This window comes from Papio anubis, chromosome 4 (genome assembly GCF_008728515.1).
Source record: "Papio anubis isolate 15944 chromosome 4, Panubis1.0, whole genome shotgun sequence".
NCBI classification, from domain to species: domain Eukaryota; kingdom Metazoa; phylum Chordata; class Mammalia; order Primates; family Cercopithecidae; genus Papio; species Papio anubis.
Window position 1 is genome coordinate 75,677,205 of NC_044979.1, and position 24,188 is coordinate 75,701,392.

General features: G+C 35.9%; 1 protein-coding gene across 1 annotated transcript; it reads right to left on the bottom strand.

Moving 5' to 3' along the window:
• Nucleotides 1–1,304: 1,304 nt before the first annotated feature.
• On the bottom strand, nt 1,305–23,404 carry SEM1 (SEM1 26S proteasome complex subunit). The gene is made up of 3 exons (XM_003896293.3): nt 23,199–23,404; nt 7,994–8,087; nt 1,305–1,512 (listed from the first exon to the last, which is right to left on the bottom strand). Exons 1-3 carry the CDS (start codon nt 23,272–23,274, stop codon nt 1,470–1,472), a joined length of 213 nt encoding a protein of 70 aa, XP_003896342.1. The 5' UTR covers nt 23,275–23,404; the 3' UTR covers nt 1,305–1,469.
• Nucleotides 23,405–24,188: the final 784 nt, after the last annotated feature.

Genomic DNA, 24,188 nt, shown 5'->3' on the forward strand with positions numbered 1-24,188 from the left:
TCCTACTTCGGATGTATTTTATCATCCTGATGCCAAATACCAATTTTCAGGTACCCAATCCTTAACAACAACTACCAAATTTTGATATTTAATTAAGGACAAAACACTGGATAACTACAAATAACCCATTAAAGCCTCTGCTCAACTCCTCTGAGGTTTCAAAATTATACCTCAACAATTTAAAATCATCACATCAAGTGGACATCATTCAGGCCATCAGTTAGTAATGTCAGTAATCTGACACTGTTAGGGTGACCATATCCTGTAACCACAGACCAAAATACTGAGAAAATGCACATCAAAATACTTCTTAGCATGTTACAACATTAACATGGCTGCTTGTCCTTCATTATATTTATAAAAATACCACTCATCCATTCAAAACTTTTATACTTTCCAAAGTTCTTTGGTGTTCCTTATTCCATTTGATCATCTAGCAGTTCTGTTAGGCAGGCAAGGTAGGTTTATGCTTGTCTTATGTTCAAAATCATTTTGAAGTATAACTTGTATTTCAGGCCACCAACCCCTATTTTGGTGTCTGCACTGCAATGTTACATACATTTTACATTTGAAACTACTCAACATTACAGATTGATTGTAGTTCTTAGTAATAACATTTACATTTGAAAATATTCCTAAAAAATATCCCGTACATTTAAGTCATCACAAAGAATCCTTTACAAATCAAATTAAATCTCTCATTCACAAAAGTAGATGTGGCAACAGCTATCACTCTGTGAAAACTCAGTTGTACTAAATAAGCCTGCTATGTAGTACCTCAAAATATGCACTTGTTGATAAAGTATCTTCAGCCCACTTCCTCAATTTTAATAGAAGATACCATTCTTAGAACTGTGATTAAACTACTTTGGACTTTAAGTACCAATAACACACTAACAACCATTAATAATATTATTAATGGCTCAGGAACTAAGTAAATTACAGCAATTTAAAATGATTAATATTTTTAAAACACAGGTTTTGAAAGGTCACCTTATAAATGTCAGCAAATGTTGCCTAAGCTATCAAAATACTGAAGCGATTAAGGTTCAACATGATGTAAAAGAAATTCCTTATAAAACAGAAGTAACAATTAATTGATGTGGTTTAAGAAAAGTACTGAATTGGGAATCAGGTTAAATCTACTCCAGATCATTTAACTTGAGCCTCACTCAGTTAACATTAAAAAAAAAAAAAAAAAAGTTTCATAATATGCAATTTTACCATCTATATATAATAAGGTTTTGGAAAATCATGAGAAGAAAATTGATTAGAGGCAAAAGATTAAGACTTCTGAACCAAACCAAGATTATATCAAAACATTTATTTTTTGTGTTACAAAAACACAAATAAATCCAAGCAGATAATGAAATAAACACTTTTTTTTTAGTGTCCCATCCTGGGTTTTCTATGTCCTAGAATTTATTAAGCAGGTCAAGTTCAGGCTACTTCAACACTTCTTCTGGATGCTATGAAGTCTCCATCTTATAACCATGTTTCTCTAGTTCAGCTCTACGATAAAACAGAAAGAACATCACCAGGCATTCTTTAATAACATTCTTTCAGAAATAATACAGTAAATAAATAAATAAATGAGCTTGAGACATCAGTTTACAGTATCACTGAATAGTTTTATTTTTGTCTCTGAAGAAAAAACTACATAAGAAAATTGGATATGAGTCAATATAATACTTAAAATTTTGCTTTTCCCATTAGTTAACTTATATTTTATCTTCCTTAATTGTCTTATAACTCTATTTGTAGAAGAAATGTGAAGGAGTTACTGCTATCCTTCAAATACTTTCCAAATGCCATATGAATGTTCTGTTCCTAATAAATATTTAAACATAAGTTTTGAGACTCATTAACCTCAGGCAAAGTACACATCACTATCAAACCAGATTTTATAATGATCATTACAGGTATTATTGTATTACTGTTGTATATGCAGAAAGAATAAACAGATTGCTTTCCATATTGACATATATCTATTGCTCTAACCAAAATATATACATATATATTAGTAATCAAATTTAAAAGTGTGTGAAAATTTTCTGCATTAACCATATATGTAAAATAAATACAAAAAATAAGTCATGGAATATTAAACAAGACTTTACTTTCCTGATTTTAAGTATGAATGAAAATCCCAAAAGTTTATACTAGCATGAATATACAAACATAAAGATACTTTTTTTTATAATTTCAAATAATTTGTCCAATCTAAAGATAAATCATATATTGAGAATGTCATCTGCAATTGTTGATCTGCCTTAAATAAAATATTTGTACAAAATGTTTAGCTATGTCATCAACTTCAAACTATTTAAACTACCATTCAAAATATCACCGCAACTTATTTGCCACAATTCAGATAAAAGTTTATGACAAAATTATTAGATGGCTAAGCCATGATAAAACACTGAGTAAATTTGAAGTATGATTAATATGCTTTACATCATTACATCCAGTAAGACAGACATTTGTTCTCAAGTAAATTTGGCTTAGACACCACCACACTATTCCAATGCAAACACATGACGGGAATAATGTATAGTATTTAGTATTCGTTTCTCAAAACTCTTTTGCTTTCCTATAATTTTTAGTTATTTAGAATACAAACAGTGAGCTAATTTCCATAAATTATATCAAGGCCACAGATTGTTCAAATGAATCATCCTTGTCTTCTGCTAGGGTATAGTATGGGCTGGTGGTATACACACTGGATTAAGAGTCAAGAGCTCAGTGCAAGTCTCTGACTCTGGCCCTTCCTTTGCTAACAAATTGCTTCCTTTGGGCCCTTCCCCCACCCCTCAGGAAACTGGAGATTATAGTATCTGCCCTTCATTTGTAACAACTTATCTCCATTGTTTTGAGAGCTAAACGAGAGAAAGTTATACAAATGTAATGTGGTATACATTAAAATAAGAATCAAGGCTGAAAGGAAAAGCTAAAAGATTCTATTTCTGATGATCACAGAAAATTCAAATGTTTCATACAAAAACTCTTGTTGCCAATCTTTAGGGAATGTGGTAACTGTCTTTGAATTTTATCTCATGCTAAAATTTTACACTTTACTCTGTAGAATATTCACTTTAACAGCAGGCAAGAAAAACAAACAAATGAACAAAAAAAACCCAAAGTTCAACCTACAATTTAAGTAACAAGTATACCAAATCTGTCCTTCAGGTTTGTGTCTATTGGCCTTCCTAATGGGAGGTGGCTGGTCACCAAGTGCCTGTATAAATTGTTTACGAACACAAACGAGATGATAAAATGCTTCTCTATCAGCTAAATTCTTAGAGAAGATGAAAGATTCTTTGCTAGAATTTAAAAAACCAAAAGAAAAAAATTGAGGCCACCAAGTACAAAACAAAAACACTAATAATCATGAGGCTGCTGAATGGAAAAATCAACAAAGACAAAAACAGAAAACCCCAACACAACTGTAATATCATACAACACACACAGTGAACATACACCATCTGAAACAAAAACAGCAGCAGTCTTTGTGCAACAAAATAAGAAAAAAGACTAATGACCACTAGTAGGTTTGAAAAGTCCTCTTACTATCCAAGAAACTACTCAGCTTTATGACAATGGCTATATCAGATTTGGCAAATAAGGAACTATACTGGCTTTTTTTTTTTTTTTTTTGAGACAGAGTCTCGCTCTGTCGCCCAGGCTGGAGTGCAGTGGCGCGATCTCGGCTCACTGCAAGCTCCGCCTCTGGGGTTCACACCAATCTCCTGCCTCAGCCTCCCGAGTAGCTGGGACTACAGGCGCCCGCCACCACGCCCAGCTAATTTTTTTGTATTTTTAGTAGAGATGGGGTTTCACCCTGTTGGCCAGGATGGTCTCAATCTCCTGACCTCGTGATCCACCCGCCTTGGCCTCCCAAAGTGCTGGGATTACAGGCGTGAGCCACCACGCCTGGCCTATACTGGCTTCTTAGAGTTTTTATGTAAGACATGAAATAGGGTTGAGAAAATCATACTACTACCTATTTCTCCTAATATATAAAGAAACAAACGATATCAGAAGCCGCAAAACCAGAATGACTTCAAGTTACCTGGAAGCACAAACTGGCCTTATTCTTTCTACTTCTATCTGTTAAAGGTAATTACACGGAAAGAGAAAGCAGAATGCGGAAAGTGGGTGGCCTGCTACATGGATAGTTTTTATTTAACACACATCATAGTCTAAGCACTTAACACATATTAAATCACTTAAATCTTATAATAACTCTAGCAGTAAAGCACTAATTATCATCTGAATTTTATGTGTGAGAAAAGTAGGTCACAGAAAGGCTAAGTGACTTGCCCAAGGTTCATATGGCTAAAGAGGAGGCAGATCTTGGGTTGGAACCCTGGCAGTCTGATTCACACTCGAGTCTGAGATGCCGCTCCACTGTTAAATAGGATTAGGACGAAATAACATCAGAAAACAGTAAACCCCATTCTTTACCATGGCTTATGATACTATGTTAAGGGTTTCCATGTACTTTACAGAAAAGATTAGGAAGAATAACTTTGTGTGAGTTTTTTAATCAAGATAAATTTTTTAAAGCAAGGATTGTCGGAGGCTGTGTTATTCAATATGGTAGTCATACGTGGCTATTTTAATTAAATAAAACAAAAAACTCAGTCCCTTAGCTGCACTAGCCATATTTCATGTGCTCAATAGCCAAATGTAACTGGATTGCTTGTATACAGCAGCTTCTCAAATATTTCCATCACTACAGTAAGTTCTATTTGACACCACTGGCAATGTAGCAGCAATCTTAGTGAGGAAAACACTCATGACTCAAAGGGGGAATTAAAAGAAAAATCTTATTCACTAATGGAGGCATCAAGATTTAAAACCTCAGGCAAAAAACAACCACCAAAAACAACAAAAATAGACTGATATACCTACAGAAATCCACAAACCTAAAGGCAGAAACACAACAGAGTACATAACAGCACTGTGGGGGTGTATTATAAAAACAGTAAGCCACAAAAATATAACGTTCTATTTCTAAACCAAGAAAAAGGCAATATGTAATGATGTGAAATCTAATTATCAATATATTTACTACCGAAAGTTTCTTGGTAAAAATTATAGTATTCAATAATGTATCAATTAGTTTTAAGAGGAAAGTACTAATGAAAGACACAAAAGAAACAAAACTTCAAAGGAATTTGACTATTTTGAATGTCAAAGGAAGAAAACTTATTTAGCCTCAATTTTAAAATGTCAAAAACATACCAGGGAAAAAACTCTGACATGTGATTAAGAACACAGAGTAGGGATCAACAGCATTTGGAAGACCTGAAAATAGTCTAATAGCATAACGATGCTAACGAGGAACAAAAGGGAATGCATATTTTTCAAAAGCTAGTAGGGTGTTCTCTAACATGGCTCTTTTTTTTTTTTTTTTTGAGACGGAGTCTCGCTCTGTCGTTTTTTTTGAGACGGAGTCTTGCTCTGTCGTTTTTTTTGAGACGGAGTCTCGCTCTGTCGCCCAGGCTGGAGTGCAGTGGCGCGATCTTGGCTCACTGCAAGCTCCGCCTTCCGGTTCCTGCCATTCTCCTGCCTCAGCCTCCCGAGTAGCTGGGACTACAGGCGTGGCCACCACGCCCGGCTAGTTTTTTGTATTTTTAGTAGAGACGGGGTTTCACCGTGTTAGCCAGGATGGTCTCCATCTCCAGACCTTGTGATCCGCCCGCCTCGGCCTCCCAAAGTGCTGGGATTACAGGCGTGAGCCACCGCGCCCGGCTATGGCTCATTTTTTGAAGGAAATAAAACAAAGACAAATGTAAAAAGAAAGTGCATGAGCTTGTACACATAGAATTAATCTGATCCTCGAAATAAACTGAAATCTGTAAAAAGAATAGAAGGGGCTTTTAAGAGCCATATATTGATCATGAAGAATGAAAAAGACCAGGTCCAATGCTTGGAACAGATGATGTAATATTAACAGATTTTTTTTAAAAAGCAGGATTATTGTTCAACAGCTATCATTTTATCTTGTCCATAAAACTATAAAAGGAAAAACAACATTATTAAGACAAAATTGAAAACTTATTAAGACGGGTAAGATAACTGCATTAAAGCAGTTTAAAATCTCAAGGCTCTGGATAATTACATCTCAGGGTACTGGAAGAACCAAAAGATGTCAAAAATCAGTCAGCAATATTTGAGAAAAGGAAATAAAAAATTGTAGAAGTATCAGTATAACAGTGAAAGGTAAATTGTACTATTTCTAAAAAGGAGAATAAAGTAAACGGGTAAAATTATTATCAGTCTCCAGCAAAATTCTTAATGTCTTTAAAATATAGAGCCAATAAAAACAATGCAGTGTAGGAGCTGGTGCTACTGCATCACTATTAGAAATCAAAGTTTAAAAATGTATTATAAACTTTTCTGTTTGTACAAGCTTATTAGACTAGTAAATTAGAAGACTGGAATACATACATCTTCTATATCTTTACTTGAGCAAAGTATATGACAGTCTATTTATTCTTGCAGCCAAGACAGATAAATACAGGCTGAATCAAAATAAAATTAGGAGGGAAAAAAGTCTCTTCAACAAATGGTGCTGGAAGGACTATACATCTATATGCAGAAAAATGAGCTGAAGCCCTATTTCATAACATATACAAAAATTAACCCAAAGCAAAGACTGACATGTAAGAGCAAAAACTATAAAACTCTTAGAAGAAAACAGAGATAAATCTTCACTACCTTGAATTTGCCAATGAATTATTAAACATGACACCAAAAGCACAAATAACAAAAGAAAAAATAGATTAAAATATGGCTATAATTTAAAACAAAAAAAGAAAAATAAGTTTTGGCAAGCATGTGGAGAGACTGAAACCTTCACACCCTGCTAGTACGAATGCTAGTAAGGACATAAATTGTTCAACTGCTGTAGAAAACAGTTTGACAGTTCCTCAAAAAGTTAAATACAGAACTAACAAATGACCCAACAATTCCACTTCTGTTTATATATATATAATTTTTTTTCAAAAGAATTGAAAACAGGTACTCAAATATACGTACATGTATGTTCATAGCAGCATATTCACAATAGCTAAAAGGTGGAAACAGTCTGAATGTCCATCAACTGATGAATGTATAAAACGTGGCAAATCCATATAGTATTATAAATTGGAATACAATATACAATATGGAACATGTACATGGAATATTATTCAGTCATAAAAAGGAATGAAGTACTGACGCATGGTACAACGCGAATGAACCTTGAAAACATTACACTAAGTGAAAAAAGATACCCACGCAAGGTCACAATATTATATGATTTCATTTATATGAAGCATCCAGAATAGGCCAATCCTTAGAGATAGAAAGCAGATCAGCAGCAGCCAGGGATTAAGGGAAGAAAGAGCATGGAATGACCGCTTAGTAAGTACTGTTTCCTTTTGGGATGCTGAAAATACTGGAACTAAATAGAGATGTTGGTTGCACAATATTGAGGATGTACTAGAAGCCAATGAACTGTACACTTTTAAATGCTTAATTTTATGTTATATGAATTTTACCTCAATAAATAAACGAAGTCAGGTAGATTTATACATGAATATGACACAGTACATTCTCACAACCCCAATCTCCATTCCAGTTTGAGAATCACCAGTCTATTAGGTCCCAGCACTTTATGATTCTAATTTCTGCTGAGTTATTTGATATTGGTAGGAAATTAACATTGACAGAATTAAATTCCCAAGGATAAGAAATGGCAAATATGCTTCTATTTTACTACCTTTATAAAAGACCAGAAAGAATAAAATTTGTAGGCAATTACTCAAAGTGTTCATGTTTAGAATCACAGGAGATGAAGACAATATATCTTACTTTACACAGTTCAAAAACCTATTTCAAAGATTAAGTAGCTTTTAAGAGGTTAATTATCTACGTAAATTACATATTCCATGCTTATAATTAATACTGAACTACAATAAAAATCTGGCTTAAAACTTACCGTAACTGATTAGAAAAGTCATCCTCTACATTGTCATCATCCCAATTATCCTCCCAGACATGTGCATCTTCATCTTCATCTAAGCCAGCCCAGTCTAAAAATAGAAACAGATGCTGTCTAAATATTTCTCATACATTATTTCCACAATCACAAAAACTGTGAAAAGCTTGCTACTGAACACTCACAATTCAAAAACAGCTAAAACCGTATCTATGAAAAATGGTATCTTCCTTAAATCTGAGTTTATGCTGTCTAGTTCTCTCAATTCTTGAGTTTGCAGATAATCTGAAACAGAAGTTAATACAAAAAATCCCACCTGCCATGAAAACTTGTAATTTCAGGAGGAGATTTACTTTACTGATTTTTCTTTGTACTCATTTTTGGAAGGTCTACTTCACAATCTTTCAAAACACAACACAAAACAACCCTAAAGCAAGTTGAGTGGCAGGAAGATACCAGTGTGAAATTTAAAACTGCAAAACACAAGGATAACTTATATACAAATATTTAAAAGTAGACCAAACTGTACGCCACCACTAGTATCTGCCTAATATAACTGATACAAAATTTATATTTTTAAAGGAAGAATAAACGTAAATATGCATAAAGAAGAATATTGTAGTTTTTAGTTTTCTAGATTTTCTTCCTCTCTTTGGTAGTGGTAGAGGGGAGGTTGAGACTGAGATTTCAGCTTTTGTTTAGAATGGTGAGAAAGTACATATGTATTACCACTATTCTCTAACCTCAAATCTCAAGCTCTAAATATGCTATGTGGGTTGAGCCTGGAAATAGAAATTATCTATTTTATAGTTATTTTAAGGAGTCTTTATAAAGATATCTAATGGAGTTTTATGTTACAAAAAAATAATTTAAATAAAGACTAGATACTCGTTCTTAAGGGGGTGACATAACTCAAAATCACAACAGAACTGTTTCAAGGTTCTAAGACAACAAGCAGATTTTTCTACTCAGCTTGAACCACTTCCAACTAACCAGTTTCCTAAACTGTTTAAAGTAGGTCGCTTCCATCTGCACTGGTCCCTAAAAAGGAAATAATCATGTGTCAAAAGATTCAAGCCAGAAATATAAAATAATATTTGACACTTTTCTGCTAACCTTGTAAGTCTTTGAAAAATACTGTAGAGTCTTATCTTTTAAAGCAACTATCTTTTAAGAAACAAATTTTTTCATTTAATTATGATTTGATTCAAAATGTTAATTTCAATAGCTATTAAGTGATGTCTTCAAGTTGACTTTACTTCTTTTAACTAATTAGAGAGGGGAAAAAATATTTAAGAATGGTACAATTTTTTTTTTTTTTGGAGACAGTCTCGCACTGTCACCCAGGCTGGAGTGCAGTGACCCGATCTTGGCTCACTGCAAGCTCCACCTCCTGGGTTCATGCCATTCTCCTGCCTCAGCCTCCGGAGTAGCTGGGACTACAGGCGTCCGCCACCACACCTGGCTAACTTTTTTGTATTTTTAGTAGAGATGGGGTTTCACCATGTTAGCCAGGATGGTCTCGTTCTCCTGACCTCGTGATCTGCCCGCCTCAGCCTCCCAAAGTACTGGGATTACAGGCGTGAGCCACCGCGCCCGGCCAATTTTTTTAGTTTATAAAGTTAAACTCTAATGATCATTTACAACAAAGATAAAGCATCTCTCCTTCCTCTAATAACCATCTCATGCTATTTTAATGGCAGGGAAAGGAAAGGAAAAAGTAGAGATAAAGTCCCAGGAAAAAGGAACGGGCTCATGAAGAGGGGGAAAAAGAATACCGTGAGCAACATTTTAGGTAGAACATATAAAAAAGATTCATAACAATAGCTCTATATTTCTTTGGTATTACTATACAGTACTTCATAGTTATGACACTACTGAGTGAACAAAGATGAAAGAGCTGGCCAAATTCTTCGTTAATTATCTGATAAATCTAGATAAACTCTGTAGCCTTAATACCGTTATCCTAAGCAGTAAGAAGCACTGATGTCTATGTAATAGCATACCATCCTTCCAATTATCATAGAGGAGGAATCTGAGAAATAGCCTCTTTTCTATTACAACTTATTAAGCAGTTAAAATTAATACGAGCACTATTAAGAAAAACAGTGCTAACACTGACAAACCAGAATCTATAATCTATTTTAGATAGATATTTTAAAGAGTTTATTAACTTGGATTATGTACTTAACTATATTACATAAAAAGCTTATGTGATAGTAGGTATAATGCCCCAAAATAGTATTTCCAACACTTACAAATTCTCTATACTATACATACATGTTACAATATATGTAAGTTACAATACATACAAACTCTACTCAATGTATAACACGAAAAAGCTGTAACTATTGTAATCTCTGGGTTTAGCTGACATTTTCTTGGATCTCTGAATTGTGCTTTAATTTTCAACTCTAACACTACACTGACAATCAAGCAATTGTAATCACTCAGTTTTAAAGGGTTAACTCCAGAAATAATTTTTAAAAGGACAAAATATTACCAAACAATGATATACCCATGATACCTGATATGATACCTCATGTCTAATGCCATCCTTCAATATGCGGATGGCCTTATAAAGCATATACTTTACCTTAAACACTAAATGCATTGCCAGAATTGTGATTAATTATGTAAATAACCACAGCTGTATTTACTTCAATGTGTATGCCTCCAGATGTGTATCGGTTAAAAAAAAAAAAAAAAAACCTACATTTTAAAAAGTCAGAATTGGAAATAACCAGTAACAGATGCCTAATATGTAAGTTTCTAGTAATTCTTATTTTAGACATTGTCCCAAATTGGGCTTTCTTCACTTTGGCTAGTTGAGAATTACATCTGTGACTAGCTTTAAATTTAAAAAATCTGAGCTATCCAAGATCTCACACACACTTCACCTAAGTATCACCTTGACATTTAAGTACAAAAAGAATTTTCTCTCAACTTAAAAAATTCTTTTAATACTTACTTTCCCCTACTCTGCAACATACATTTCAAAATTTCTGAAAGGCATGAAATACAGCATTTTTGAGAAAAGTAAAAAGGAAATTCCACTCATACTAAATAGGGTTGCAAATGTTCTATTCTACACCAATTTCAAGAGCATCAAATTCTTATTCCATAACAATAAAGGTATTCTGAATACAAACAACCTAATCTCCAACCAAGTTTCTTCAAATACAAAACATGCAAGTATATACAGAACATTACATGAAAAGAAAAATACTCAATTGAATGTTCACCATCATAGGTGTGTGTAAAAGAACAGCAATACTTACAAACAGCATCATTATACTCATGAGTATGATAATGAAGCCACACCATATCTAGTGATTCTGAGATAAATTTACAAGTGCTCCTGCTGAGGGAGTATGAAACAAATTATTTTTTTTCAAAATTTCACTTCTGTAGGTTATCATAATGCAAACACGCGTATACCCCGCAGATCTAATGTCTAGTCAGTGACTGAGAAATCAATACCTAGCACTGCACCACTTTACTACTATATTTTCTCTAACAAGGACCAAAAATGTTAGTGAAGAACTTCAAACAAAAAGCAAGTCATAAACAATGTTTTTATCACCAGGCTGTTGGTGAGCTTTCAGTTATTTGTGGCAAAGAGTCTGAAACAAAGGATCAAAATAACTTCACAATCATTCATAACTACTCTTACATTTTTTAAAAAGGAAATCCAAACCCAATTATTTTCATCAAGAATTTAAAAAGATGTAAGTCTGACAGAATGGTTCCACTTCATTGGTTCTCTTTGTTGATTTGTGATTTTTTTTTATACTTTAAGTTCTGGAATATATGTGCAGAACGTGCAGGTTTGTTACATAGGTATACATGTGCCACAGTGGTTTGCTGCACCCATCAACCCATCATCTAGGTTTTAAGTCCCACATGGATTAGGTACTTCTCCTAATGCCATTCCTCCCCTTGCCCCCCACCCCCTGACAGGCCCAAGTGTGTGATGTTCCCCTCCCTGTGTCCATGTGTTCTCATTGTTCAACTTCCACTTATGAGTGAGAACATGTGGTGCTTGGTTTTCTGTTCCTGTGTTAGTGTGCTGAGAATGACAGTTTCCAGCTTCATCCATGTCCCTGCAAAGGACATGAACTCATCCTTTTTTATGGCTACATAGTATTCCACAGTATATACATGCCACATTTTCTTTAACCAGTCTATCATTGATGGCCATTTGGGTTGGTTCCAAGTCTTTGCTATTGTGAATAGTGCTTCAATAAACACACATGTGTATGTGTCTTTATAGCAGAATGATTTATAATCCTTTGGGTATAACCCAGTAATGGGATTGCTGGGTCAAATGGTTATTTCTAGTTCTAGACCCTTAAGGAATCACCACACTGTCTTCCACAATGGTTGAACTAATTTAGAAAAGCTTTTTTTTTTACAAAAGAGTAAAAGCGTTCCTATTTCTCCACATCCTCTCCAGCATAAATTTTTAAAAATTTATTTGTTTTTTCTTTGGCTTCTTGAACCTAGTAGATTTGTGGTTTTATTTTTAATTCCATAAAATTCACAAAAGCCATTACTCTCATCTTTTCCAAGCCCTCATGCCCTAGATTCACCTCATCTCGGTACCCTCATTCTGATCTACCCTTGACATTACTGAGTCAAGGGTATCCAATCTCAACTCTACCATGTATATTCTTAGACATGCATGGGCAAAATCACAACCCCAGATTTCTTCTTATTCTCAACACCCCGTATCAAACTAGTTGCTAATGCTTCATCACTTCTACCTCCCTTACTATTGTGGCATCATTCTCTTCACTTCATTTCTAAGAATAATTTATTTCGCCCTTAGTCCTCACCTGAGTTATTTCAACAATTTGCTAATTAACCTCCCTGACTCTAGTATATCTTTTCAAATTAATTCTGCTGGGTTAATGTTTCAGCATATTGTCTAAAGGAAACTTACACGTATCACTGTCATAAGCAAAACAAACAAATGAAACATTTTAAAAACCACTTCTCATCTACTTAAGGATTTTAAGTCCAAACTGGTCAGAGGCTTAAAGCTTTCCATGCTTAGGCCGCAAACTACCTGCATTTGCAACTACTATTTCACAAGCAAATACAATATACATACACATTTATTTTTTACTTCAAAGCACCTATACCTTTTCCCTTCTTTTGAAAACCCCTGGTCAGCTGCAGTGGCTCAGGCCTGTAATCCCAGCACTTTGGGAGGCCGAGGCGGGCAGATCACCTGAGGTCAAAAGTTCAAGATCAGCCTGGGCAACACGGTGAAACCCATCTCTACTAAAAATACAAAATTAGCCACGCGTGATGACACATGCCTGTAATCCCAGCTACTCAGGCTGAGGCAGGAGAATCGCTTGAACCTGGGAGGCGGAGGATGCAGTGAGCTGAGATCGCGCCATTGCACTCCAGCCTGGGCAACAAAAGTAAATCTCCAACCCCTACCCAAAACAAAAACAAAAACAAAACAAAACAAAACCCTTTCCTATTTGAAAGCCCCATTCAAAGGCTGCTACCTCACACTGTACGTAATTGGAAGTAATCTGTTTCTTTTGAACTGCTATTGCACTTTACTATCAGTTGAAGGAAACCAAATTACATCTTACCCAGAAGCCCAACAGGTAAGAGAAACAAAGGCAATGTTGCTCTGGTTTAATTGGGGGTCGGGAGAAAAGGGCTTGGAGTCCCACCCCAGGATAAGCCCCTCCAAAATACTAAAGCACTCTAGCTTGGTGTTAAAACCACTGATCCTTCTCTCTCTTGACAACTACTACTTACTAAGTTCAAAGACAAATATCTATAGAAGTCAAATTTGCCTCAGGACAGCCTCTAATTAACTGTGACCTTGGGTAAATTAAATTTTGCTGATCTCTAGGTATAAAACTTATACCTCAAAGAGCTATGAAGACTCAATGACACTGTGTATGTAAAGCACTCAGTACTGATACATGGCAGCTAATATCATTCTCTCCGTACTTTTCACTACCAGATTTATAGGAAACACTCAACAAATATATGTCAAATGAATAAATCCTTTATTACATGGTAATCATAGAAAGGCAACTTGTGGGATGAGGGAGGTGAGTGGAGAAATATGTCCTAGAATATAAACAAAACAATTTCTACCAGACATTACATGTACAACAGAGTACACAACCAGACAAAGGATTAAGGATATTTGGTAAATTTTAAATACTTACGAAGAAGAGTACAGTTGTCCCTCGGTATACTCGGGGTACTTGTTCCAGGACAGCCCAAGTATACCCAAATCTATGCATACTCAGGTAACATGGTCAGCCAAGTGGTAGTCAGCCCTCTGTACACGTGAGTTTCATTTCCCGCAAATATCGTATTTCCTTTTCCCATTTAGTTGAAAAAAATCTGTGTATAAATGGACCCTCACACTTCAAACCATGTTGTTAAAGGGTCAACTGTACACAGTTTTTGAAACTTTTATTTTCTTCTCAATGTTTTCACAGTTCATCACATCTTTCAATGAGTAATGTTTAACAACCAAGTACTAACATTAAACACTACTTAAACCACAATTGCTTACTGCTTGCGCATTCCATAGAACCAATGAAATAGCTAACCAAATAGTTTTTCAAAGAGTTTTTCAGTGTTTAATGTCCTGCTTCACACCTCTCACTATCCCTTCCCAAGCACCAGCATCTTGATTTGGGGGTTTTTCATTCCAATCTGTGTGTACCCCTAAATAATGTATGTTACTATTTTATGTTATTGTTTAAGTACTTGTGGAAAAACATTTAATGGCAATTTTTTTTAATTTACAAGTTTCTAGTACTGCAAAATAAGTCAATTATCAAATAACTCACAAATTTAACAATCTTAAATTTGAATATATTCAAAATTACTAAATACATGTCAGACATAGCTCAAATTCTAAATAAATATTAAACATCATCCAAAATCCAAACTCCTAAGTACATTAGAGGGGAGAGAAAACAGGAGACTAATGTTTACTGAATACCAACTTTGTGCCAGACTCTGTTTACATATGCATCATTGTTCTGGACTAAATCTTTATACCCCTGCCCCTCTATCCCCCCCAAAAAAATTATTATGTTGAAGCCCTCATCCTCAATATGACGGTATTCGGGAGGTAATCAGGATTGAATGAGGTCTTGAGGGTGGGGCTCCCATGATGGGATTAATGCCTTAAGAGATACCAGAGAGCATGCACTCTTTCACTCCGCCACAAGAGAACACAGCACAAAGGCAGCCTTGTGCAAGGCAAGAAGAGTGGCCTCACCAAGAACTGTATTGACCTACACTTTAATCTTGGACTCCACAGCCTCCAGAATGGGTGAGAAAATAAATCTCTGATGTTTAAGCCACCCAGTCTATGATATTTTGTTATGGCAGCCCAGGCCAACCATTACAATAATGTAATCCTTTCATGACTCTAATAAATATTATTAGCCATATATTACAGAAAATGAAAGTGAGTATTAAGATGGTAACAGCTCAGAGAAAAACGTAACGGTTAATCTTACTTAAAAAAATCAATCCAAATCAAAATGATACAATTTTACTTTTCATTCATGAGGTCAGTAATGACTAAAATGTTTACTATCTAGTGTAGCAAGCTTATGAGGGAAAAGGTGAACTGTAGATGGAAACAAATTGGCATAACCCTTCTCAAAGGCGATTTGAGAGTATCTGTCAAAATTTAAGACATGCCAGGTCTAAGATGAAGTGTCTAAGCCCAAGCAGAGCAAGGAGGGAATTTGTGGAGAGGCAGCATGATGTGGTTGGTGTGTCAGAGCCTGGCCAGAACGAAGAAGTCACCCACACTAGAGGAGGGGAGGGTGGCCTGGCATAAAATGTGGAGCCCGAGTGGGGCGAGAAGGGCATCTGCTGGGAGCACCAAAGATTGGTTAGGAAGGGAGATGACCAAATAGACAATACATTGAAGATAATGGAAGCCAGGTTTCTCACTATTGAAGGGAATAACAGATGTAGAAAGGGAAAAAACTAGAATGAATCCAGTGGTGTTGAACTGCAACTGGAGACATCTGTGTGAACCCATGGTTTTATACACACACACACACACACACACACACTCCTGTACATCCCTAGCTCCTCCCACTTAGAGGGTCTGGGAGTAGGAATATCCCAAAAGCAATAAACACAAGCAGAGTGAAGACCCTGCCTTCTAAATACCATTCTCCACTAAAAAGAAATCACATTGGAGAAATGGCTGGCTTCAGGTATAAAATTAGTTTGGAATACACCTTGTGCCAGAATGCTACGAACTGCACAAAGAATAATGGAGACATGGCAAAAGGACACAGAAGACAGCCTGAAGGGGTTCCGCATGTTCAAATATGGGACAATCTGAGAATCTAAATAATAGTTACAAATTATAACCTACTGAGTCACAATCCACTAGTCCACACTGCTATATATTTTTTAAAAAATGAACAAGTTACAAGTTTCATGATCAATGGAATACTGTATTACATACGTTCAAAGTCCCTCCCCCAAAACTGCCTATTAGAAGGAAAAATTAGTAACCTAACAATGGAAAGTCCTAACAAGCACCACCTTAATAGAGTGATCGAAGTGAACATCCCCAGTAATGGAACAAACGAGAATAATGTTCCACCTAAAAAGATGTCATAAGAACAGAGCACCAGGACTATAATGTAGAACTTCTATCATGAGGAAATAGGCACAGTTGAGGAACATTCTACAAAATATCTGGCCAATAGTTTTCTAAAGTGTCAAAATCATGAAAGTTAAAGACAAACTGAGGAAATGCTTTAGACTAAGGAAGACTAAAGAGACATGACAAGATAATGTAATCCATGACTCTACAGTAAGACATTATTGAGACAATGGGAGAAAGCTGAAATGGATCTGTGGATCAGATCATACAGGTTGAGTATCCCTTATTCAAAATGCTTGAGACCACAAGTGTTTCAAATTTTATATTTTTTTGCATTTTGAAATATTTGCATTATATATTTACAACTGGGCATCCCAAATCCCCCAAACTGAAATTTCATTTTGGTACTCACAAAGTTTGAGATTCTGGAGGAGATTCTGGAGGATTTCAGATTTGGGATGCTCAAACCTATAGTAATGCATCAGTGTGTTAATTTCCTGATTTTGATGGTTGTCTTGTGACTATGTCTTTGTAGGAAATACACATTAAAATACTCAGGAGTGATGGCCATCAGGTTGGCAACTTATTCTCAAATGGTTTAGAGAAAAATGTTTGTACTGTACTTTCAACTATTCTGTAAGTTTGAGATTATTTCAAAATAAAAATTATATTATAAAAAATAAAAACGAGTCTGCCAATTCAATTTGGCAATTTCCTCTCTAGGAGTTTATCTTATAGATTAGCACACACACAAAAAGATGTAAACATATTCATTATCTGTAACAGAAAAAAAAAAAACCAACACCTAAGCAACAAAAACCCTAAAGCTGTAAGGTTACTCACTGCAGCATATTCCTTTTTTTTTTTAAAGGCCAGGTGTGGTGGTTCACCTGTAATCCCAGCACCTGGGAAGACTGTGGTGGGAAGATTGCTGAGGCCATGAGTTCAGTACCAACCTGGGCACACAGTGAGACCACATCTCTAAAAAACAATTTGAAAAAAAAAAAAATTAGGTGAGGTGGCACATGCTTATACTCCCAGCTACTAGGGAGGCTGAGACAGAGAATCACTCAATCCCAGGAGTTCAAGGCTGCAATACTCTGTGACAGCACCACTGCACTCCAGCCTGGGTGACAGAGCACCAGAGCAAGACCACGTCTCTTTAAAAAAAAAAATACATACACACACACACACACACACACACATATATAAAAGAACCAAAAAAACCCCTAATATCTATCAAGAAGGGACTAGACTATCTAAGATGCACACAATGAGGGCATAAGGTAGATTTTTATATTGATGCAAAAATGTACTAGAGATACATTAAATAATAAAAATCAAGTAGGAGGAAATAGTATATATAGTATGTCTTCTGTGTGTGTATTTAAAAGATATATATACACAAGTACAATTTATAAATACATTCTGGAAGGATACTAAAGAAAAGAACATTTAACATTGGCTATCATTGAGGCATAAATAACTTTTTTGGAGAATGGTAGAGGGAAACTGTGCTTTTACTTTTTAATTTATATACTCATAAGTTTAAATTTTTACCATAAGCATTTACTTATACAATTATCCTATATAATATACTATAAAAATATTTTAAAGAGCAAGTTAAGTAACTAGCATGAGGTGACAAGCTGAAAGTTTATGAACGGTAGATTTGAATCTAGGCCTAATCCTAGATTCATCATGCTTATTCTATCCTGGGGTTCAAAAACTTTCTTCTTGCACACAATTATCAAAAATGGACATTCAACAGGTACTCTGCGAATCATTATACAGATTACATATTTTTTCTTAAAAATTTTTTAGTAACATGAGTTCTCCATTTCTTGCTACCACCATGTAACTAATTTAAATGTTTGATGGTCATGTCTACTATATTACATTTAATAACGCAAAAACAGCAACAGCCCTTTTTGGCACTAGGTAAATTGACTAGCATGGTGTGTGACACTATCAATATTGGTCACACCTATCTTCTACATTTAAGATTCTACGGAATCCTCCTATTCAATGTTTAGTCCTGTTGGTATATGATGTTCACATAAATATTTCTCAATAGCATTTTTCACAGGGCAGTTCTTCCTCATGCAGGCACGAAAATAAAATCCTTGACCTCTATCCACTAAATGCTGGCAGTTTTCCTATACTCTTACCTGTCAAGTCAATGTGACATCCAAAAACACTCCCTTGGTTAAGAACCACTGTAAGATGTCATACTTTTTAAGGCACAGGTGATAGTGCCTCATTTTTTCCAGAATGCTGGCAGCATTAGGGGATTGCTAGTCTATTGTCTGCCTCAACAGACAGATTCCCATCATAACACTGTATTATCCAGAAATTTCTCAAGGGGCCAGAGGGCAGAGAGGTGGGTAGTATTCTGCTCCTGATTTCTTCAGACTATATAGCAATTTCACCTAATACAGAAAAAGTACAGAATACTTAGTATAATCTCACTCTTGTAAATGCTATTGCTGCTGCAGGCAAACTCAATTTCATTCTAAATATTCTAAAACAGCTTCTCTCTCCAAAAAAAAAAAAAAAAAACTTTCAATTCTGGCACAGGAAGAGAATAAAAGAATCTAAAGGAGCACTTGTTCTTTTCCCTCTTTTACTCGAATCTACATCTAATTGTCAGAGAAACTAATAAAAATATTTTTAAAAATTCTTTCAATAATTTGATACAAAAAAGTAGTCAAAGTTTTAAATAAATTACAGACTACTTCAGTTTTTGACTCTATTACCACCAACCTAACCACATGCTTTGAAAAATGAAATCTTCTCTAGACTTTTAAGTCACCCTCTGGTCCTAAAATTCCAACCATTTCAAAGCTCCCAAAATCATATCAAAATCAATCACACCCAGGACATTGAATGTCTTCCTAATAAAGGCGGTTCTAAATCAGTTTAAGTAGTCAAGAAGTTGGAGGCTGTATATTACAAAGATCTTAAACATGATTTTTTTTAACAGCTCCTGCTTAATGACCAGTAGATTACACACCCACCAATTAGAAAAATTGTGAGGAACTGCCAATGTAGCACCAATTCACAGGCTACAGAATGGGGGAAAAAAATAAAAGCAGCATTTGTACCTTTAGAGACTCCTTCCAGGTGTTGCACTTTACACTGAAGGGCTATTGAGAAGAAACTGTGCTGGACATGGTGGCTCATGCCTGTAATCCCAGCACTTTGGGAGGCAGAAGCGGGCAGATCACCTAAGGTCGGGAGTTCGAGACCGGCCTGACCAACATGGAGAAACCCCATCTCTACTAAAAATACACAATTAGCCGGGCGTGGTGGCACATGCCTGTAATCCCAGCTACTTGGGAGGCTGAGGCAGGAGAATCACTTGAACCGGGGAGGGGAGGTTGCAGGGAACCAAGATCACACCACTGCACTCTAGCCTGGGCGACGAGAGTGAAACTCCATCTCGAACAACCAAAAAAAAAAAGAGAGAGAGAGACAGAGAAGAAACAATAAAAAATCCCTTTCCTTAAAATGATTAAATGGACATCCCACCAAACAAATTCTTACACAAGATGGATGTAGCAACGCCACTTCCAAAAGGAAGACCCACTCCCAAAAGAAAATCTATTAGTCGAACCATGAGTAATGACTTTCATGTGGCAACCTCTCGGAGCACTGAGACTCAACAAAGCCTTTGAAAGTACGATCTGTTATATACACTGCAGAGATGTTCACAGGCTGCCTTAACAACAGCAATTTTAATTTGTATCTGTTAGTGAATTTGTCAACGGCATACTTACAAGAAAAATAATTTTCCAAAGTACAGAAAGAACTTGAAAGTAAATCAGGGCATTAATAATTGAAGTGAAAACTCAAATACCAAAATATTGAAAATAGGTCACTGTTCAAAGTAATACTTTTCAAACTTTAATGTGCAAACATATCTCTTAGGAATCTTGGTAAAGCCCACACTTATTAAGTAGGTCTAGGTTTGAGGAACGATGAGATGCTGCAGTTTTAACAGGCTCCCAGGCAATGCCAAGTCTGCTGTTTCATGGATCACATTTTGAATAGCAACAGACTCTAAACCTTGACTAGACCAAAACATGTCAGAAATGTAGATTCTCAGAAAAGAAATAATTATTTGGTGATATTTTCCCAAGTTTGTTCTTCTTTAGGTTTTGTTATTCATCAGAACAATTTTCATGAGTAAATATTGAGTGGTTTCACCTTGTGGGCTGATTTTCTCACTAACTTAAGAAAAACCTCTCCAAATCATAAACCAGAGAAGAGAAACTTGAACAAAATAGACATTAAAAATGTTTCTCATTCTAAAATGGAAAGTTTCCTGAATGAATTAATTCTACACATTGATATCTGAAGACAACAAACATTCTGTAAGGAGACCCATAAATGGTCAATTACTTAATGTTAATAAACCAGTCTGTTGTGAGTCTTTTGTCCTTAGAATATTTTCTTTGCTTTTCCTTTTACCTTTTTGTTTTGTTTTACTATATAACTACTGGCACTTCGAAAAATTGCTGCTCACAGCATAAACTTAGAACAAGCACAAACTACACTAGCAAAAGCTGATGAAAGTTGCTGAAAAAAATCAAGTGTACCATCAGGTACATAGTTATCTCTAGATCATTTTTAAGCAGTCAATTATCAACTAACTACTCATTTTAAATGCGAGTTCATTCATCATTCATTCAACAAGCATTTATTGACCACCTACTATGTATTAGGCACTCTGCTAAATGCTGCGGATAAAGTTTGGATCAGAGAGACAGACCTTTCAGATTCTGGCTTGGACATAATGGCAAGTTTTGTTTATTTGTTTGTTTTTCTTTTTGTCTCTGAGCCTCCATATTCTCAGGGTGATAGTGATAATTAGATTATATAATGTAAATAAAGTGCCTAACATTCCACCCTGTATATGATCATGAACAATGTTATTTGAAGTATGAAGTTTGAGTAAGAAGATCCTACCTTCAATAGGCCAGCTTTCTATGACACAGCTCTACGTTGGCAGATTATGACGCAACTTGAAAGTGAGCCAAAGGAAACATGACTGAACAGATAAATCCATTACCAAAACAAAAAACTAAGAATGCCTACAATACATAATGAATTCCAGAACTGAAAAGAAATGTGCTTTGGGTTAGTTTACGAGTTTCTGTAGCATGTACACTAATGTTCTCTTCCACTAAACAAAGTAACAGTACATTATAAATAGAACAAATGTTCCAGCTATGTGGTTTTACGTACAATAGGATCATGATAGGGTATACAACTTGGGACAATTTTAGTGAAGTAGTAATTGCTTGATGCAACAGGATGTGTACCCCATTAACCACAATTCTCTTTCTACCACCTTCAGAAAGTAATCTCCTTTTCTTACAAGGTAAATATTTACAAGTCCTACTCATCAACCATTAGTCAATAAAGCAGCCTATTTTGAAAACCTAACTGGTAACAGCAATCTCACAAACAGAAGCAGTACAGCTAAAGTTAAGAACTTTGGTGTCAATCAGAACAGGTGTCCCAATTCCACTTCTATTGTTTCTAACTAGTTATGAGACATCAGGAACGTTTCACTCTGAGCTTCAGTTTATCTAAAGAATGGTCTAGGGCATACAGGAAGTAGGCCCTAGTGGAATTTATGAAAGTGGAATATGCTATTACAAGTAAAGCACTTAGACAAGTTCCTGAAAACAGCAGCCACTCAAGAAATGTTAGCAATTTGCTATTACTTACAACAAAAAAACTAAAGGTCTTTAGTTTTGAAACTAAAAAAAAAAAAAAGTGTATTTTTAATTGAAAAAATATATATTTTTTAAAAATATATATTTTATTTTTGTAGGGACAGGGTCTCGCTATGTTGCCCAGCCTGGTCTTGAACTCCTGACCTCATGTGATCCTCCTACCTCGGCCTCCCAAACTGCTGGGATTACAGGCGTGAGCCACCATACCCGTCAAGTTGTAGGGTCTTATAAAGCATTAAGTTAGGTCACAGTTAAGTGACAAAAATGGTGAGGAACAGGAGTAAGGCAATAATGTGTATTAAGCACCCAATATCTTACCCTTCTGTCTTACTTAATCAGGCTTCATTTGTAACATCCTAAAAGTTAAGCAGCATTGGCGTAACTACAGACAATTCAATTCTGGAAAGGTTTAAAGGCAAAGAAAGACTGCTAAAACAAAAAGAAAAGAAAAGAAAAGAAAAAGAAAAGGAAGTTATGTAGACTTGAACTAAAGTTTAAGTGGTGAGTAACCCAGATGAACAGTAAAGGGACCAACCATCCCAGACGCGGGGCTATGGGTCCAGACTCACGGTGGCTCCTCCCAGTACGGAAGCTGAGGCCATTGGGCCTCGCCAATGAGTCCCAGCGCGACACCCCAAACCCGAAGCTGGGGCGCCACTGAGGGATGAGCGTTAGCGCCTCGAGTGCCGGCCCTGGGAGTCCAAACTTCCCGCCGGTGCCCCCAGCTGGGCCCGACCGACCAAACCACCTCCACACGGAGGCCTGAGTCACCGTTCGCGCGGCACAGAAACCGGGGCACAGCGGTTACCTTCGGCCGGGAACTCTTCAAACTCGTCGTCTTCCTCTAAGAGACCTAAGTCTACGGGTTGCTTTTTCTCTGACATCTCGACCCTCCGCGCCCAACACCTCCCAGATCAGCAGGAAAGTTGGAACCCTCACTCTTCCTCAAGGAAACGCCACCGTCACTGCCGCCTCCGAGGCTGACGCTACCATAGAGACTCGGGGAAGGAACTACGGGAGCAGCGCGAGGAATGCTGGGATACTGGAGGTCGGCCCAGCGCTCCCTGCGGGTTTAGCGCGTTTTCCGAGTTTTTAATATATATATATATATATATATTTTTTTTTTTTTTGTCTCTGCCATGTTAATCGGACTCTCTGAATTGCCAAAGTTGAGATCCGTGTAGTTTTCCTGACTATAAAAGACTCATAATGTGTAAAACAAACAAAAAAGCCTTTACTTAGTTTGCAACCGAGGAAGGAACTCTAGAGAGACTACAGTCTGACTACAAGCATTCATCAGCCCTTCACATACATTATTACCTCCAGTCCTTAAGCCAGTTCACTAAGGATGGTATTAAATGTCTCCACATCACAGAAAATTCACGTTCAGAAAGAAGCAACGGAAATTACTCAGGTAGTGCTAGACAACCAAAATGCAGATTTTTTTGCCTGGCTCCAATCTCCAGACTTTTCCATTAGGCAGTGTTAATCAAGTCTTAGAATTACTTTGTGGTAAATAGCTTTTTAAATAGAATTTGTGTGGTGTGTATGTGTGTGTAGTAACTCTAGTTTACAGGTTATTATACAATAATACTATTTAAATATGGATTTGTGTAACATTTTATGGTGCTAAAAATATATCATTTAGAATTGTTTGAATAGCATTTGAATATCATTCTGAATACAGTAGTGAACTTCATGGAACTCTATATATAATATATGGATGTATATGGATGAATATTATAGAATATACATAATACACAAATTGGGTATTATTGTAAATTTTGATACATGTTCC

What these genes read in the sequence shown, in the direction of transcription:
- SEM1 (XM_003896293.3), bottom strand. Translation starts at nt 23,274, where the DNA reads ATGTCAGAGAAAAAGCAACCCGTAGACTTAGGTCTCTTAGAGGAAGAC. An exon ending in TGAAGAGTTCCCGGCCGAAG is followed by an intron (nt 8,088 to 23,198) that starts GTAACCGCTGTG and finishes TTCTATTTTTAG; the next exon opens with ACTGGGCTGGCTTAGATGAA. An exon ending in GACTTTTCTAATCAGTTACG is followed by an intron (nt 1,513 to 7,993) that starts GTAAGTTTTAAG and finishes GTTTTATCGTAG; the next exon opens with AGCTGAACTAGAGAAACATG.